The sequence below is a fragment of the Mobula hypostoma genome, chromosome 12, assembly GCF_963921235.1.
Source record: "Mobula hypostoma chromosome 12, sMobHyp1.1, whole genome shotgun sequence".
Lineage (NCBI taxonomy): Eukaryota > Metazoa > Chordata > Chondrichthyes > Myliobatiformes > Myliobatidae > Mobula > Mobula hypostoma.
In genome coordinates this window covers 71,012,397-71,032,757 of record NC_086108.1, presented here as the reverse complement: position 1 = coordinate 71,032,757, position 20,361 = coordinate 71,012,397, and the positions used below count along the sequence as shown (strand labels likewise).

At 41.5% G+C, this 20,361-nt stretch overlaps 1 protein-coding gene across 4 annotated transcripts in view; it reads right to left on the bottom strand.

Moving 5' to 3' along the window:
- The window catches only part of ipo13b (importin 13b), a 146,847-nt gene that overhangs the window by 108,384 nt on the left and 18,102 nt on the right, over window positions 1-20,361 (bottom strand). For all 4 annotated transcript variants that reach the window (XR_010019923.1, XM_063064376.1, XM_063064375.1 and 1 more), the window contains one exon: window positions 16,806-17,539. Coding sequence is in view for 3 of the 4 variants with exons in the window: in XM_063064376.1 (XP_062920446.1) it covers window positions 16,806-17,539 (734 nt within the window). In the remaining variant the exon portion in view is untranslated. The remainder of the gene's footprint in view (window positions 1-16,805; window positions 17,540-20,361) is intronic.

The following is a 20,361-nucleotide window of genomic DNA, read 5'->3' as shown; positions in this document are numbered from 1 at the left end:
CCCTGCTTCAGAAAAGGTTCCAATTATCCAAGAACATGAAAACCTGCCCCCTGCCTTAGCTGCTCATTCACCTGTACTATTATCCCACTCCTGCCCTGACTAGCACGTGGCACTGGGAGAAATGCAGAAATTACTACCTTGGAGGTCCTGCTCTTCAGCCCCTTCCCTAATTCCCTATACCTCCCCTTTTTCCCCTATCATTGATGCCAATGTGCACCATGACCTCCGGCTGCTCACTTTGAGAATATTCTGAAGCTGTTCTGAGGTACCTTGGACCGTAGCACATGGAAGGCAACACATCATCCTGGTGTCCCTTTCATGGCCACTGAATCTCCTGTCTACCCTAACCACTGAGTCGCCCATCACTATTGATTGCTCTGCCCTACTTTACCCTTTACCCTTCCCTGCAGGGCCTCAGAGCTGGCCAAACTGTCATTAACCTGGATGCTGCTCCTGTACCCTAATAGGTCAGAACCCCCAGTAATATCCAAAGGGGTATACTTGTTGCTGAGGGTAATGGCACACTGGAAGGGTCATTCCCATAGACAATTTGGATGGAGCTCAGAAATAGGTTAGGTGCAATTACACTGATGGGATTCTATTCCAAGCTTTCTAAAAGTCGCCAAGAGGTGGAGAAACAAATACATAGACAAATAACGGAAAGATGCACAAACAATGGGGTTGTCATTGTAGGGAATCTTAATTTCTCCAGGATTGAGTGTCTGTAAAGAGTTTGTACGTTCTCACTGTGATTGTGCGGATTTCCTCCAGGTGCTGTGGTTTCCTCACACATTCCAAAGACATAACGGTTAGGGTTAGTAGGCTGTGACCACGTTATGTTGGCAGGATTTCGTTAGTGCACCCAACAGGGGTTCTTGAAAGAGTATGTAGAGTCCAATTAGAGGAGAAAACATACTGGCACTGATGTTGGAAAATGAGCCAGAACAGGTGACAGACCTGATAGTTGGAACAGTGGTCACAACTGATGCTGAGATACATCATCAGTGATGTTATCTGGGGTCATCAGGTATTTCAACATCAGACACCCCCAGCCATGGTTGATCAGCCCTTAGCTCGTGTCCTAGTAGCATTGGTCCACAGTCACACCTCTGGATTCAGAGCCATTTGGAGGCACACTTAGCAGCTTCTGTGATGCTCCTGATGGATCTTCTCTTTGCAGCCCCCTTTATGCCAAGGGGGAAGTAGGTTCTGCAGAGCGAGCAGCCAGCAAAACCTCTACACAACTCATTATGTCTTAAAATACTTATGAATAAGGATAGAATCGGATCTTGCAGGAAGGTACTAAATTGAGGGAAGGCAAATTACGACATGATAAGAAAATAGCTAATTGTCATCAATTGGAAGTAGCATCTACTGGACAAGTCCACATCTGACACGTGACAGTTATTTAAAGACCAGCTAATCAAAGTTCAGGATTTGTTCTTACTTCTTACTGGAACATGCAAGGAGGGGAAAAGAGGGCAAGGGAAATTTGGAAGATTTGAGAGGCCCTTAATTTAGTCAGGGGAAAAAAGGCTTTAAGGCTGGGTCCTTGTGGAATATAAAGTTCAAGGTAAATTTATTATCAAGGTACATATGTCACCATATACAACCCCAAGATTCATTTTGTTGCAGGAATACTCAATAAATCCACAATAGGATAATAACCATAATAGAATTAATGAAAGATTGCACCAACTTGAGCGTTCAACCAGTGTGCAAAGACAACAAACTGTGCAAATATAAAAAGAAAGAATAATAATAGTGAAGAGTCCTTGAAAGTGAGTCCATAGGTTCTTGGGAAAATTACAGTGATGGGGCAAGTGAATTTATCCCTGATGGTTCCACAACCTGATGGTTGAGGGGTAATAACTGCTCCTGAGTTTGGTGGTGCAAGTCCTGAGATTCCTGTCCCTTCTTCCTGATGGCAGCAGCAAGAAGAGAACGTGACCTGGGTGGTGGGGTCCCTGATTATGGATGCTGCTTTCCTGCAACAACACTTCATGTAGATGTGCTCAATGGTGGGGAACACTTTACCTGTGACGGACTGGGCCGTATCCAATACTTTTTGTAGGAGTTTCCATTCAAGAGCATTGGTGTTTCCATACCAGGTTGTGCTGCAGCCAGTCAATATATGTACTCTCCACCACACATTTATATAAGTTTGTTAAGGTTTTCGATGTCATGCCAAATCTTCGCAAACTCTTAGTAAGTAGAGGTGCCTTTTTTCGTAATTGCACTTATATGCTGGGCCCAGGACAAGTCCTCCAAATTGACAACACAGAGGAATTTAAAGTTGCTGACTCTCTTCACCCTTGATCCTCCGACAAGGACTGGCTCATGGACCTCTGTTTTCTCCTTCTGAAGTCAATAATCAGTTCCTCGGTCTTGTTAACATTGAGTAAAATGTTGTTACTGCGACACAACTCAGCCAGTCTCCCTCCTATATGCTAATTCATCACCACCTTTGACTTGGCCGACGACAATAGAGTCATCAGCAAACTTGGTATGGAATTGAAATGTGCTTAGCCACACAGCCATAAGAGGAGGGTGCACCTGTGCTGATGGAGATCAGGGAGGAGATGTTGTTGCTAATCCATACTGACTGGGATCTGCAAGTGAGGAAATCGAGGAATCAATTGAACAAGGAGGTATTGAGGCCAAGGTTCTGAAGCTCATTGATTAATTTTGAGAGGATGATGGTATTGTATGCCAAGCTGTAGTTGATAAAGAACATCCTGATGTATGCAGCTTTGCTGTCCAGATGTTCCAGGGTTGAATGAAGAGCCAAAGAGATGGTATCTGCTGTGGACCTGTTGTGCCAGTAGGCAAATTGGAGCAGATCCAAGTCACATCTAAGGTAGGATTTGATATGTTTCAACATTAACCTCTCAAAAAACTTCATCAGAAAATGTATGTGCTATTGGACGATAGTCATTAAGGCAGGTTACCACGGTCTTCTCAGGCATCGGTATAAGTGAAGTCAGCTTGAAGCAGATGGGTACCTCAGACTGCCGAAGCGAGAGGTTAAAGATCTCAGTGAACACACCAGCCAGTGATGAGCATGGATCTTTAGCACTTGGCTAAGTACCCTGTCTGGGTTGGATGCTTTTCATGGGTTCACCCTCCTAAAGGATGCTTGCACATCAGCTTCAGAGACTGAAATCACAGGATCACTGGAGTGAGAGTTTGTGATGGTTCCTCCACACTTTGACAGTCAAAGAGAGCACAGAAGGCATTAAGCTTATCTGAAAGCAAAGCGCTGTTGTCAGCTATGTCTCTTGATTTAATTTTATAAGAGGTGATAGCATTTAAGCCCTGCCATAACTGTCAGGCATCCTTCATTGATTCAAGTTTAGTCTGGAATTGCCACATTGTCCGTGAGTTGCCTTTCCAGATATATCCGAACCTCTTGTAACTTTCTTGGTCACCAAACATGAATGCCTCTGATCTGGCCCTCAGCAGAATACAGATCTTATGGTTCATCCAAGGCTTCTGGTTGGGGAAAACTCTGAATGTTGTTGTTGGGACACACCCATCTACAACTGTTTTTTGTTCCAAGTCTGTGATAACCATGGCGTAATCATTCAGATCAACAGAAGGGTTTGTGAATATGGCCCAGTCCACCAAACCAGCAATCCTGTAGCTGTCCTCTGTTGTCCTAATTTCTGGAGTCTGCCTGTATGTAGGCAGGGAAGATGCTCAAGCAGGCAATGAGAGAGGACAAAGGGAGCCATGAAATGTCCGTGGTCAGCAGGATCAAGGAAAGGCACAAGGTATTTTATACTTAGATTAAGAGAAAAAAAGATAACTAATGAGAGGGTAAGTTCACTCAGGATAAAGGAGGGAATTTGTGCTTGGTGTCAGAGCAAGTGGCTGAGGTACAAATAAGTATTTTGTGTCAGTGTTTACTGAGAAGAAAGTGGAGAATAGTGAAAATAGAGTGGGCCATGCTAATGTGCTGGGACATTTTGAGATACAGGTCCATAATTCCTTGAAAGTGGCCTCACAAGTAGATAGGGTCATAAAGAAAGCTTTTGGCACATTAGCCTTCGTAAATCAATGGATTGAATTGGGATGTTATGTTGAAATTGTATAAGACATTAGTGAGGTCCAAGGAGGTTTTGGTCACCTACCTAGAGGAAAGATGTAAATAAGCTTGAAAGAGTGCAGCAAAAATTTACAAGGATGTTGCAGGGACTCGAGGACCTGAGTCATAGGGAAAGGTTGAATAGTTTATGATTTTATTCCCTAGGATGTAGAAGAACGAGGGGAGAATTGATAGAAGTATACAAAATTATGAGGAGTATAGATAGAGTAAAATACAAACAGGTATTTTCCAGGGGTTGGGTGAGACTGGAACTAGAGTAAATAGGTTAAACGTGCAAGCTGAAATTTTTAATGGGAACATGAGTGGGAACTTCTTCACTCAGAGGGGGGGGTGTGTGTGTGGAATGAGCTGCCAGTACAAGTGGCAGATGCACACTTGATTTCAGCAATTCAAGAGAAATTTGGATAGGTACGTGGATGAGAGGAAATAAAGGGTTATGGTCTGGATACAGGTCAAGGGGACTAGGCAGGTTGGAGGTTTGGCATTGATTAGATGGGCCAAAGGGCCTGTTTCTGTGCTGTAGTGTTCTATGTCTTTGACATTATTAAGGAGGAGATGATACTGAGTCTTCTGAACATCATTAAGGTGGCTAAGTCCCCAGGACCTGATGACATACATCCCAGAACACTGAAAGAATGGAGAGATCTCTGGGGTTTTTGCCTCCTCACTATGAGCAGGCATAGTTTCTGAAGACTGGAGAGTGGCAAACATACCTTTGTTCAAGAAGGGAAATAGGGACAATACAGTTAATTCTCGGCCAGTGAGCCTCACATCAGTGGCAAAGAAGTTAATGGAAAGGATACTGAGCTATTAGATTTATAAATATTGGGAAAGGCACAAGGACAGTCAGCATGGTTTTATGCGAGGCAGGCAACACCTTACAAACTTGACTGAGTTTTTTTTAAGATGACAAAAGATAGTGGAGTTTATTTACACTGCCTTTTGAAAGACACTTAACAAAATTGGGAAACTGTTATTCTGGCTGATGGTCCATGACCAGTAGTGTTTCATTAGGATTGGTGCTGGGACCTCATGTTTTGAGATACACATCAATTATTTTTTTAAAATGAGAAGATAGGCACGCAGTCCCTATACAAAGACTACATGAGTCTCAATTGTTAGAAGACTTAAAATTAACACTGAAAGAAAAAGCCAAAGTTAGTATTGAAATTTGCTGAGTTTCAAACAGAAATATAGTTTTATCCACTTTTCGAAGTCAGCCATCAGCAATTCAAAGCGGCAGAACAGAGGCAAAGCAGCGTTGAGGAGGCAGGGCCTGGGCCTGGGCCCGGGCCCAAGAGATAAAGATCAAGCCAATGTTTGACGAATTTAAAGGCTGGGCCAGATTGGAAAGGGCAATTATGGGCTAAATGGGCTGTGACTGACTTTATGGCTATGGACTTACTTTTGTGATTTTCAGTTCTGAATGTTACTTGCTTACTTTTGTTTGCATGATTTTTTTTCCCTGCATATTGGGTGTTTGACAGTCTTTTTATGTATTCTATGGGGTTTCTTTGTTTTGTAGCTGCCTGTAAGCACACAAGCATACAACCCTCAAGGTTGTAAATAGTATACATACTTAGATAATAAATTTACATTGAAATTTTCACCATTTCCTCTACAAGCTTGTAGATCAGTAAAAAGAAATGTACTGGTAATGAGGGAGAAGGTAACAAACAATTAACCCAGTGGTGTAAGACCATTATGCATTAGCACTTAAGGGGAAGTAGATCTGCAATCTGAATTGCCCTGTCTTTCATACATTAACCCCTTGATCATAAAAAAAATTAAGAAAATAATTCACATATTTCCTGAAAAAGAAAATGAAGAGAAGCAACTCAGTATAGGCTAAATCCTTAGCATTAAATGGCTTTGGGAAAGCAAGAATGCTTTCCAGATTAAAAAAAAAACAGACACTGCTAATGTCATAATGCTCAGCTACTATTATATTCAGAATTAATTACTGAAAGGCAAATACTGCAATAACTCAATATATGAAGTAAAAACAAAAATATTGAGGCGAATATATTTATCAGCATCTATGGAGACAAAAATATAAACACAAAATCGTAATTTTTCTTCATAACAAGCACGTGGTATGAAACATATCCATATGCTTCACCAGTTCAATTCAGTTTTGCAGGAATATATATCTAAAAAATGATTAGCAGCAATTTTCCTCTTCCCTCCCCCAAGCTGTCCTCACCAGTGTTAAAGTGATTTGGAAGCTTGTCTTCCAAAATTGCATGTTTTATTGTTTTGCTTTCACAGCACCATAATATTACAGTCAAGTATTTAGGATCCTCTTGTATTGATGAAAGAATACTGGGAGAAAATTAGTTTGATAATGCCCTTACATGATGTGATCTCTTGATACACTGGTGGCACTGTTTAAATGCAAGTTATTGCTGGTGCATCTATAGAACAAGCTTCAGACAAATAAAACAAATTGTGTATTTTCAAACAATGATGTACTCTTTAAGTTCCCCAGTGATCAGAGGGAATGAAAGATAAAATACTTAAAATGATAGCCTCAGGTGTTGTGATGACAGACTTTGCCATTATCATACAACGAAATGGACAGAGGTTTTCAGTTTTCCATAATCTTAATTTAACATTTACATCCAAAACTTGCTGTCAATGCTTCAGGCCTCTTCCACTGGGCTATACTTATTTTGTAGTATTCCCCAATATAATCAAAAGAAATCAATAGTTAACTACTCAGATATTTAGAGCTCTAGTGGTGCAATTGGTTAGGGAGTGGTACTTAAATGGAAATGCACATTGGGGAAATGCCGAGGCTGTGAGTTCGAGCCTCACCTGTTACTTTACTGGGTGTCCCAGATATGATGGTTCAACTCTCAAAGTGAGCATTCAACTGAAATGTTCTACTCATTACAGCACTATGGTAGTGTAGCAGTTTGCACGACGCCATTGCAGCTCGAGACACTGGAGTTCCAGCTATTACATAAAATCTATGAAGAATTTTGATTTATGATGCACAGTGAAAGAAAGCAGGAACTGTAAATTCAAAGCAGGGACAAATAATTGCAAACATCATGCAATTCTATTTAAAGCTACATATAAAATGATTTAATTACAGTAAAAACAATTTTCAAGTTTACAGCATACATTAGTTTACAGCTATTCACTACTTCATTGCTTTTTCACATTTCAATGAAATGGATGGCTTGGTGCAGTGAAATGAGCTTCTCAACATCAGGCTGAAGATCAGCCAGAAGAGTCTCAAATCCCCATAATCGATAATTTGCCGTTTATTTCATTGCCTTGAAAGAAGTTGGAAGATTGCACTGAACCTGCACTCCAATAAATTTTCCACAGTGCAGGATAGCATTCAGAGATATCTTGAGATGATTTTTTGAATCTTGGCTTCAGCTCAGTTATTTTGTAGTGAGATCAGTTCTTCCTCCATCGTTCCTGTTAATTCCTCATTACAAGTGTGCAGGAATGGATTTATGACCCAATCTCCAATTTGGATTCTGAAATCTCTCTGACATGTCTTTATACAGCTCACAGGCATTTATTCTTTCTTTCTCTTCCAACTCAGAAAAGCTTATAAATTGAAAAAAGGTCATGACAGCCAATGTTGCACTTAAGTGGGGTTAACTTCGACAGGAATATGGAGACAACAGATTTGAATTTTGTAAGATTTACATCATTTCCTTGCAATTGAAGACTGATTTCATTAAACTTTGTGAATATTTCTTACAAATAAGCAATGTCATGCCTTATATTCTGGAGTTAATTACTGAATGAAGCAGTCAAGCCTTCAAAGAATTGTATTACAATTTTCAAAAGCACATAAAAGCTTCTCAGGCAGTCTTCTTTTGAGAACCATCTGACTTCTGTGTGCAGCAGCAAGCAGTCAACTGTTCATCATTGTCAATACAAAGCTCTTAAAATAGTCAAGAATTGAGAACATGGGACTTGATTTATTCACCACTATGATAATAGTATTTAATGATAGGTACAGCCAATTTATGCAACAAGATGTTGTCTGTGAATTACAAAGTGAATAATAATTATGTTGGGGACAGCTTCAAGAAAGTAATAACCCCATGGTGACATCCTATCATTTGGTGTCGTTGGTGGTGCCCCATCAGTTGCATAAGCAAGAATGTTGGTAAGTGGAATGTCCTCCTCTTTGAAAAATTGCTCAACATCCCTAAATAATGACTCCACATTCTTATCTGTTGCAAATAACAACTCCTGGATCATGCTTTCATCCTTTATGAAGTGAACATAACTAAGAAGCAAAGGTTCATTGCCTGGCAAAGTTGACTCATCTAAGTGCAGAGCAAATTCTGTTGGCCTAAGTATGTTGGACAATGTGTCTTCTATATTCACATTCATTCCATCTATTCATCTTTGAACAGAGATGTTGCTAAGTGGAATCGCTTCAATTATTTGGTCTGGTGACTTATACAAAACTGTACTCAGAACCTCCTTAACTGCTGGCAGAATCAGTTTTATAGATACATGTGTTATGACCAAAGGAAAAATGGCTGGAGTCAATTAGCACTTTAGTGCAAGGTTTACAAAAAGATATCTACCAAAAAACACAGTAACAGCTCCATACAATTTTTGTGCAATGTAAACTCCTGGCAGCCCTGATCTCTCTTTCCTACTAAGGGCGAAGAGCCCTGTTTTATTAAGCACCAGGACATACCATCTTTAATTACCCACAAAGTTAATTTAAGACTACACATGAATTAGAATATGATGCACCCCATAATGTAGTTACAATCATATTACAAGATAAACAGAAGTATCGACCTTACATACAGTATACAAACAACATACACACACCCCCATTACTAAAGAAATGGAATATTCTAATGTGTGTGATGAGAAAGACACCATAAAGCCAACCGAGCACATTAGCTTGGTTTAGGACCCAAGTTATTATGAGAATATACCAGAGAAGGCATTGAAGTGCGTACACTAAATGCAATGACAACAGAATATAAAGAGTATGTTTACTGAGTGCTCTCCATCACAGAGTTATTCCAGTTGTATGGGGCTTCAAAGATTTAGAACAAGCAATGATATGTTATATGAAGCACACAAACCATCATGTTTTGTTTTAGTGTCTTCCATTTCTGCAAGTTTTCACGAACTGACTGAAAATAAGCCAAGTTCTTGTTTGCTTTATCAGAATGTATTCTCTTAAAGTATTCAAGGAGCCTGGACAGTTTTATTGTCTCATTTGAAAAAAACTTTTCCCACACAACACACATTGGCTGCTGTTGGATTTATACCAGCACAAGCATACTTATTTCAGACACTCCACACTATACCTTCCATACTTCTGGTTCATTTCTTCTGATTCTGTCATTTTCATTATGGATTAATGACCATGATCAATCAAAAAGTAAAGGGGAAAGTTATGACATCATCATAGCTCAGGCAAAACTTGACTCTTTGCCTAAAGGTACATAAAGTGGAGCATCAACACCTCAGTTGAGCTTTGAGCCATTCGAAAGGGAATCTTCTGAACTTTTCCCTTTGAAGCTCAGAAGGGTAGGGAAAGGAAGAGGAGGGCAGTTGTAATAGGGGACTCAATAGTAAGGGGGTCAGATAGGCGATTCTGTGGACGCAGTCCAGAGACCCAGATGGTAGTTTGCCTCTCTGGTGCCAGGGTCCGGGATATTTCTGATCGCGTCCAATATATCCTGAAGTGGGAGGGTGAGGAGCCAGAGGTTGTGGTACATATAGGTACCAATGACATAAGTAGGAAAAGGGAAGAGGTCCTGAGAGGAGAATATTTAGGAAGGGAGTTGAGAAAAAGTACTGCAAAGGTAGTAATCTCGGGATTACTGCCCGTGCCACGCGACAGTGAGAGTAGGAATGCAATGAGGTGGAGGATAAATGCGTGGCTGAGGGATTGGAGCAGGGGGCAGGGATTCAAGTTTTTGGATTATTGGGACCTCTTTTGGCACAGGTGTGACCTGTACAAAAAGGACGGGTTACACTTGAATCCTAGGGGGACCAATATCCTGGCGGGGAGATTTGCGAGGGCTACTGAGGTGACTTTAAACTAGAATGGTTGGGGGGTAGGAATCAAATTAAAGAGACTAGGAGAGAGGAGGTTAGTTCACAACAGGGGGATGGGAACAAGTGCAGAGAGACAGAGGGGTGTAAAATGAGGGTAGAAGCAAAAAGTAGTAAGGTGAAAAGTAAAAGTGGCAGGCTGGCAAATCCAGGGCAAAAATCAAAAAGGGCCACTTTTCAACATAATTGTATAAGGGCTAAGAGTGTTGTAAAAGCGAGCCTGAAGGCTTTATGTGTCAATGCAAGGAGCATTCGTAACAAGGTGGATGAATTAAAAGTGCAGGTTGTTATTAATGAATATGATATAGTTGGGATCACCGAGACATGGCTCCAGGGTGACCAAGGATGGGAGCTCAACATTCAGGGATATTCAATATTCAGGAGGGATAGACATGAAAGAAAAGGAGGTGGGGTAGCATTGCTGGTTAGAGAGGAGATTAACACAATAAAAAGGAAGGACATTAGCCGAGAGGATGTGGAATCAATATGGGTAGAGCTGCATAACACTAAGAGGCAGAAAACACTGGTGGGAGTTGTGTACAAGCCACCTAACAGTAGTAGTGAGGCCGGGGATTGTATTAAACAGGAAATTAGAAATTTGTGCAATAAAGGAACAGCAGTTATAATTGGTGACTTCAATCTACATATAGATTGGGTGAACCAAATTGGTAAGGGTGCTGAGGAAGAGGATTTCTTGGAATGTATGTGGGATGGTTTTTTGAACCAACATGTTGAGGAACCAACTAGAGAGCAGGCTATTCCAGACTGGGTATTGAGCAATGAGGAAGGGTTAATTAGCAATCTTGTCATGAGAGGCCCCTTGGGTAAGAGTGACCATAATATGGTGGAAATCTTCATTAAGATGGAGAGTGACATAGTTAATTCAGAAACAAAGGTTCTGAACTTAAAGAAGGGTAACTTTGAAGGTATGAGACGTGAATTAGCTAAAATAGACAGGCAAATGACACTAAAAGCGTTGACGGTGGATATGCAATGGCAAGCATTTAAAGATCGCATGGATGAACTACAACAACTGTTCATCCCAGTTTAGCAGAAGAATAAATCAGGGAAGGTAGTGCACCCCTGGCTGACAAGGGAAGTTAGGGATAGTATCAATTCCAAAGAAGAAGCATACAAATTAGCCAGAGAAAGTGGCTCACCTGAGGACTGGGAGAAATTCAGAGTCCAGCAGAGGAGGAAAAAGGGCTTAATTAGGAAAGGGAAAAAAGATTATGAGAGAAAACTGGCAGGGAACATAAAAACTAACTGTAAAAGCTTTTACAGATATGTGAAAAGAAAAAGATTGGTTAAGACAAATGTAGGTCCCCTACAGACAGAAACAGGTGAATTGATTATGGGGAGCAAGGACATGGCAGACCAATTGAATAAGTACTTTGGTTCTGTCTTCACTAAAGAGGACATAAATAATCTTCCGGAAATAGTAGGGGACAGAGGGTCCAGTGAGATGGAGGAACTGAGGGAAATACATGTTAGTAGGGAAGTGGTGTTAGGTAAATTAAAGGGATTAAAGGCAGATAAAATCTCCAGGGCCAGATGGTCTGCATCCCAGAGTGCTTAAGGAAGTAGCCCAAGAAATAGTGGATGCATTAGTGATAATTTTTCAAAACTCTTTAGATTCTGGACTAGTTCCTGAGGATTGGAGGGTGGCTAATGTAACCCCACTTTTTAAAAAAGGAGGGAGAGAGAAACCGGGGAATTATAGACCGGTTAGCCTAACATCAGTGGTGGGGAAAATGCTAGAGTTAGTTATCAAAGGTGTGATAACAGCACATTTGGAAAGTGGTGAAATCATCGGACAAAGTCAGCGTGGATTTGTGAAAGGAAAATCATGTCTGACGAATCTCATAGAATTTTTTGAGGATGCAACTAGTAGAGTGGATAGGGGAGAACCAGTGGATGTGGTATATTTGGATTTTCAAAAGGCTTTTGACAAGGTCCCACACACGAGATTAGTGTGCAAACTTAAAGCACACGGTATTGGGGGTAAGGTATTGATGTGGATAGAGAATTGGTTGGCAGACAGGAAGCAAAGAGTGGGGATAAACGGGACCTTTTCAGAATGGCAGGCAGTGACTACTGGGGTACCACAAGGCTCAGGGCTGGGACCCCAGTTGTTTACAATCTATATTAATGACTTAGATGAGGGAATTAAATGCAGCATCTCCAAGTTTGCGGATAACACGAAGCTGGGCGGCAGTGTTAGCTGTGAGGAGGATGCTAAGAGGATGCAGGGTGACTTGGATAGGTTAGGTGAGTGGGCAAATTCATGGCAGATACAATTTAATGTGGATAAATGTGAGGTTATCCACTTTGGTGGCAAAAACAGGAAAACAGATTATTATTTGAATGGTGGCCAATTAGGAAAAGGGTAGGTGCAACGAGACCTGGGTGTCATTATGCACCAGCCATTGAAAGTGGGCATGCAGGTACAGCAGGCGGTGAAAAAGGCGAATGGTATGCTGGCATTTATAGCGAGAGGATTCGAGTACAGGAGCAGGGAGGTACTACTGCAGTTGTACAAGGCCTTGGTGAGACCACACCTGGAGTATTGCGTGCAGTTTTGGTCCCCTAAACTGAGGAAAGACATTCTTGCCATAGAGGGAGTACAAAGAAGGTTCACCAGATTGATTCCTGGGATGACAGGACTTTCATATAAGGAAAGACTGGATCGACTAGGCTTATACTCCCTGGAATTTAGAAGATTGAGGGGGGATCTTATTGAAACGTATAAAATTCTAAAGGGATTGGACAGGCTAGATGCAGGAAGATTGTTCCCGATGTTGGGGAAGTCCAGAACGAGGGGTCACAGTTTGAGGATAAAGGGGAAGCCTTTTAGGACCAAGATTAGGAAAAACTTCTTCACACAGAGAGTGGTGAATCTGTGGAATTCTCTGCCACAGGAAACAGTTGAGGCCAGTTCATTGGCTATATTTAAGAGGAAGTTAGATATGGCCCTTGTGGCTAAAGGGATCAGGGGGTATGGAGGGAAGGCTGGTACAGGGTTCTGAGTTGGATGATCAGCCATGATCATACTGAATGGCGGTGCAGGCTCGAAGGGCCGAATGGCCTACTCCTGCACCTATTTTCTAAGTTTCTATGAATGCCATACCCCAATTCATTCACAGGAACTGCATTACTGCATGGTAAGAGCGTGGGAATTGCACACGCCCAGCGAATGCACAGCCATTTCCAGGACAGCAACAACACGCAGCGCATGTGGAAGGGCATTCAGGACATCACCAACTGCAGGACAACATCGCCTGCCTGTGCTGGTGATGCCTCCCTCCCAGATGTGTTGAACAACTTCCATGCTTGTTTTGAGGCTGAAAATGACGTGGTGGAGAGGAAGACCACCCCTCCTCCCAATGACCAGGTGCTGTGTCTTACCATGGCCGATGTGAGGAGAACCCTGTGCAGGGTCAACCCACGGAAGGCTGCTGGACCAGACAATATTCCTGGCAGAGTGCTCAGAGGATGTGCAGACCAGGTGGCAGATGTTCTCACTGACATCTTCAACATCCCTCTGAGCAATGCCGTCATTCCAACGTGCTTCAAGGCCACCACCATCATCCCCATGCCAAAGAAGTCTTCAGTGTCTTGCCTCAATGACTACCGTCCCATCGCACTCACATCCATCATCATGAAGTGTTTCGAGAGGCTCGTCATGAGGCACATCAAGACCCTGCTGCCCCCCTCACTGGACCCCCTGCAGTTCACGTATCATCCCAACCGCTCAACAGACGACACCATCGCCACCACACTCCACCTGGCCCTCACCCACTAGGACAAAAAAGATGCATACGTTCGAATGCTGTTCAGAGATTTCAATTCAGCATTCAACACAATCATTCCTCAGCACCTGATTGGAAAGCCAAGCCTGAATACCCCCCTCTGCAACTGGATTCTAGACTTCCTAACTGGGAGACCTCAGTCAGTTCGGATCGGGAGCAGCATCTCTACTTTTAGATTATGAAGACACGCAGTCCTCTTTTATTGTCATTTAGTAATGCATGCATTAAGAAATGATACAATATTTCCTCCGGTGTGATATCACAAAACACAGGACAGACCAAGACTGAAAAAAGCTAACAAAACCACATAATTACAACATAAAGTTACAACAGTGTAACAATACCATAACTTGATGAAGAAGTCCATGAGCACAGTAAAAGTTCAAAGTCTCTCAAATGTCCCACATTTCACACAGACAGGAGAAGGAAGAAAAACTCTCCCTGCCATACCCGACCACAGTCCGACTCCGGGTCATCCGAAAACTTCGAGCTCTGATCAACTCTCCGACACCGAGTACTGAGCACCATCACTATCCGAACGATTCGACCTCCTTCTCGGTCGCCAACAGCAGGCAAAGCCGGGGACTTTGAGGCCCACCCTCCAAAAGATTCCCGACCACGCAGTAACGACAGCAGTGAACGAGCATTTCAGAAAATTTTCCAGATGTTCCTCTGTGCTTTCAAGTCCATCTTCATCAAATCAGAATTGTCCACTGCCCCTATTTAACAGATATGATATGATTTTTCATCGGAGGGCTGCGCACGCACGGCGCGCTGTTTCTCTTCTCCTCCCGCCCTCTAACACCATCACACTGAGCATGGGGGCACCCCGGAGCTGTGTGCTCAGTCCGCTGCTGTTCACTCTGCTGACCCACGACTGTGCAGCAATACACAGCTCGAACCACATCATCAAGTTCACCAATGACACGACCGAGGTGGGTCTCATTTGCAAGAATGACGAGTCAGCATACAGAGAGGAAGTGCAGTAGCTAACGGACTGATGCAAAGCCAACAACCTGTATCTGAATGCGAACAAAACAAAAGAGATGGTTGTTGACTTCAGGAGGACACAGAGCAACCACTCTCTGCTGAACATCGACAGCTCCTCTGTAGAGATCGTTAACAGCACCAAATTTCTTGGTGTTCACCAGGAGGAGAATCTCACCTAGTCCCTCAACACCAGTTCCATAGCCAAGAAAGCCCAGCAGCGTCTCTACTTTCTGCGAAGGCTGAGAAAAGTCTATCTTCCACGCCCCATCCTCACCACATTCTACAGAGGATGTATCAAGAGTATCCTGAGCAGCTGCATTACTACCTGGTTTGGAAATTGCACCGACTTTGATCGCAAGATCCTGCAGCAGATAGTGAGGTCAGTTGAAGGGATCATCGGGGTCTCTCTTCCCACCATTACAGACATTTACACCACACGCTGCATCCACAAAGCTAACAGCATTGTGAAGGACCCCACACCCCTCATACAAACTCTTCTCCCTCCTGCCATCTGGCAAAAGGTACCAAAGCATTCGGGGTCTCACAACAAGACTGTGTAACAGTTTCTTCCCCCAAGCCATTAGAATTCTCAATTCCCAGAGTGGAGAGACAGAGAGAGACAGACACACACCTGAACACCACTCCCTTTGCAATTTTTGCTCATTTCTTTCTCAATTCCTGCTAAAACACTGTTTGCATTTACATCATTTATAATATTGTAATTTGTCCTTTACTGTGCCTATTGTTTTGTTTATTAATTATTGTACTGTCTTGCACTGTTTTGTGCACTTTGTAGTCCTATGTAGGTCTGAAATCTAGTGTAATTTTGTGTTGTTTCAGGTAGCACCACAGTCCTGGAGGAATGTTGTTTTGTTTTTACTGTGTAATGTACCAGCAGTTATGGTTGAAATGACAATAAAGGTGACTTGACTTGACTAGCTAACACTTTACTACAACAATAGTGGCAATAATGCACAAGCTAGGCCAGGAAATAAAATTATTTCTTCATTCCAGATTTTTCATGATATGCCAAATACAGAAGTGTTACATTGTTTTGCAAACTATAACGTGCTTCGAGCAAAGTCGAAAAGAATGGTGGGTTAGCAAGAGATGAGGTGATTACATGATCATTGTAATAATTTATTAGGCACTGAGGTCCAAATGCTAATAATAAGTAATTAATTTCTTAAATTAAGCATGTAATCCCTCAGCTGCCTCCCTTACTACCTAGCTCCTCTCCCCCCCCAACAGCCCCCTTTATCTTTACTGCCCGCTTAGAAACTCTCATTTACCCTGGGGGAGGGTGGCAATATCACCCACTTTGGTAACCACTGATTTAACTTAATGAAATAATTCTCTCTACAGCTTGAGCAAACTCTGAACAATTCAAAAGCAAATTGACATTATATGAATATTAAATAATTCACTGTCAGTTTTTAACAATTCCTTTTCTTCTGCCTTGGTACACAACTGAAGCTGGTATAAAGGTACTTAAATGCAGCAAAAAGGAACCTGACACAGAACATAGCATTTAAAACATTAGCAACATGCACAAGATGCTGGAGGAACTCCACAGGCCAAGCATCATCAATGGAAAAGAGTAAACAATCAATGTCTTGACTGAAATGTCAACTGTTTATTCTTTTCCATAGATGCTGCCTGGCTTGTGGAGTTCCTCCGGCATTTTGTGCGTGTTGCTTGGATTTCCAGCATTTGCAGATTTTCTCGTCTTTGTGATTCAAAACATTAATTGGTTCGGTCTGTCTAAGGATGCAGACACAATGCAATATTAGCTTATGGTCAGCAGACTCCCTTACCTTTGAGCATCAGGTTGGGAAATAGCATTGACAAGAGCTTCAACTGCTGTGTCAAAGAGTTCAGCATTTTGTAGTGATGAAAATGAAGCCTGCATCAAAGATTCACAATCCAGAAGAGGAATGTCCAGTTGCACCCAGCTTGAGAAGCACTTAAGAGCCTTCTGGCTGATGAACACAGGGGAATCTGTCTGTAGCAACTGTTGAAGAAGAGGAAAGACAGCACCAGACTCTTGTGCCAGAGCATTTCGTACTTCACCTTTCCGATACTGAGGCAGACGGCTTGTTTGGAACTCTTCAGGAAGGACAGTTAATAGTTCCAGCAAAGCCATACATCGAGCTTTGCCATCCACATCTGAACTTTCAGTCTGGAACATCTTCACCATGTCACCAACTGCATTTGGCCATCTTTCAGGCATCATGTTGAGTGCCAGTGATGCTAATGCCACACATAGTCTGGTGAGCACAATCTTGGAGCCAGAGGCAAAACATGCAATCTGATTAAAAAGTTGGGATTTCAAACTCTCATATTGATCTGAGGGTATATCATTCCAGTATCGAGAGATCTTGATATGGAGAGCACTGGCTCCAAAGTATTGAATTTCAGGGACTTTATTTGGACTGAGCAGTGCCCAGCTAAATTGCCAAGCTTGAGGAGAGACCTGTGCCTGCATCAGCCATTTCTGAGCCAAATTCTTATTATCAATGTTCGGATCATAGTACAACTGATGCAATGCCTGCAAAAATAAAGAGGAGAAAATGTGAGAACATTCCCTACCCAGAGAAAGGTAAAGAAAATAGAGATAAAATAAATCACTCTGAATCTGATTATCTAGTTTACTATTAACATATTAAAATAATTTTTAAAGTATCTGCTCAAACAATGTGCAATAACAATGTATTTTTAAAAAAAAGGGAGAGAGAGAGAGAGAGAGAGAGAGAGAGAGAGAGAGAGAGAGAAATATAACCAACTTTGAAAATAAAAGGCAAATTATATAAGTAATTTCACTTTTCAATCTAAAATACATGTTGACTGTTCTCAAGTCTAGCATCAGATACCATGAAGAAAGAAAGAAAGAAAATAATTTAGTCTTTGGAAATAAAAAAGTAATTAATGACAGTAATGGAATAGATTGTTACAGGAACAAAGCTGGATGGTAAATTGGTATACATTTAACTACAGTAATTTTTATTATTGCACAAGAACTCAATAGGAAGTAACAATTTGATGGGTAAAGCTGATGTCTAATTATTTGAAAGGTGGATAGAATTACAAGAAACAAGTGAGAAATAACAAACATCTGCAGTCACATAGAGAGGATGAAAGTACCAAGGAAAGATTAAAGTGATGCCTCTACAAAATGCATCTAAATAAAACATCAGTGTAATAACATGACCTCTGTAAGTCCTCAATATACAAGAGCATCATTAGAAAATGCAAGTAAATTCAGGATGCAGGAAAAGTCTTGGATAGTTTCTCGACAACAGTGTTTATGGAAGGTCTTGAATTTTCAGAGCGAGGGCTGACTGTACAAGGACAAAATTATAAAGACAATGATAGGTACTGATAAGGAAGCAACATTGAAGAAATTGAAAGGGGGCAATGCTGAATATCTATGGAAGCAAGTGGTCAATGAAGTCAGTCAAGTGCTGGTAAAGGCCTCCAGATCATCTTGGAATCAGGATTACTGAAAGAAACATAACAATATTCTAAACATAATGCAAAATACAATTCTTAAAACTGCATACCAATGAGAAGGACATCTATTGTGAAATTTCTAGTAAACCTCATTATGCCTTTTACATCTTATTGCCTACCTGCACTGCATTTTCTCTCTCAACACTATTCTGCATTCTATTTGTTTTACCTTGTACTACTTCAATGCACTGCTGTAATTAATTGATTTGTATTTTATTTTACTGTACCTTGGTGTGTGAAAATACTAAACCAATTTACCAAGTTTGAATTTAGCAGTGCAAATCAGGATACACTTTGGGATCAAAAATAAAGACGGGACCAAGATGGATTTAAATATTCCGATTAGAATTAGAATAATACAGCACAAGAACAGACCGTTTAGCCCAGGCACTGTTTGAAGGATCAATGGAGATTTTGTGATAGAGAACAGAGGAAATTATCAACAAGGCTTCCAATTTAATGCTACATATCAGTTTGTTATTTATAGATTAGGAAGTTCTGACAGTTATTTAAGTAGGTTTGCAAGTATAAAAAAGCAAAAGCTTCACTTTGTATTATCTATGATATTTGGCTGGTGGCAGAAAATGAATTGTTGCAAGTCCAAATAAGGTATAGTGCTTTCCTATAAAACATAATGCTTTAGAAAGATCAGAGGACTGAACAAAACAGTCTAAGAATTCCCCAAAATATACTGAAAATATGAAAAAGCTGCAAAAGTAAAACTATTTCAACTGGATTCAGAGACCAACGGTAAATGGCAAATGAAAATGCAATGCTGACAAGAGAAAACTGAAGTGACAACTTGATTACTTTGGAACTATTGAGCTCCAAGATACATTGGAAAAATTATTTAGGATACTGTAGACAAACTAACTGCAATTTGGACTGACAGTCAAGTTTATTGTAAACACATGAGATTCTGGAAATCTTGAGCAACACACACAAACTGCTGGAGGAATTCAGCAAATCAGGTAGCATCTACAGAGGGGATTAAACAACTGAAGTTTCAGGCTGAGATCAGGAAAACAGCAGAAGCCAAATATAGAAGGTGGTGGTGGAGGAAATGAGTATAAGCTGGCAGGCGATAAGTGAGACCAAGTGAGAGGAAGGTGGGTGGGAGAGGGGAGAGGGAAGGGTGATGAGAAGGTGGGTGGGAGAGGGGAGAGGGAAGGGTGATGAAGTAAGAAGCTGGGGGGGGGTGACAGGTGGAAAAGGTAAAGGGCTGAAGAAGAAGGAATTTAAGAGGCAATGGAAAACAGGGAAGTTGACGGGAAAGAGAGGAAAGTGATGGACAGGTGAGGAGAAAGGGAGAGAGGGTATCAATAATGGGGAATGGAAAAAGAGAAAAGGGTCAAGGGGAGGGAGTGCTCCCCCTCACTGACGATCAACACTGGTGCACCTCAGGGGTGTGTGCTTAGCCCACTGTTTTACTCTCCCTTTACCTATGACTGTGTGGCTAGGCATAGCTCAAATACCATCTATAAAATTTGCTGTGATACAACCATTGTTGGTTGAATTTCAGATGGTGACGAAAGGGTGTACAGGAGTGAGATATGCCAACTAGTGGAGTGGTGTCGCAGCAACAACCTTGCACTCACGTCAGTAAGACGAAAGAGCTGATGGTAGACTTCAGGAAGGGTAAGACGAAGGAACACATACCAATCCTCAGAGAGATCAAAAGTGGAAACAGTAAGCAGTTTCAAGTTCCTGGGTGTCAAGATCTCTGAGACCCAACCTGGTCCCAACTTACCGATGCAGCTATAAAGAAGGCAAGATAGCACCTATACTTCAGTAGGAGTTTGAAGAAATTTGGTACGTCAACAAAAACACTCATAACTGTAAAGCATTCTGACAGCCTGC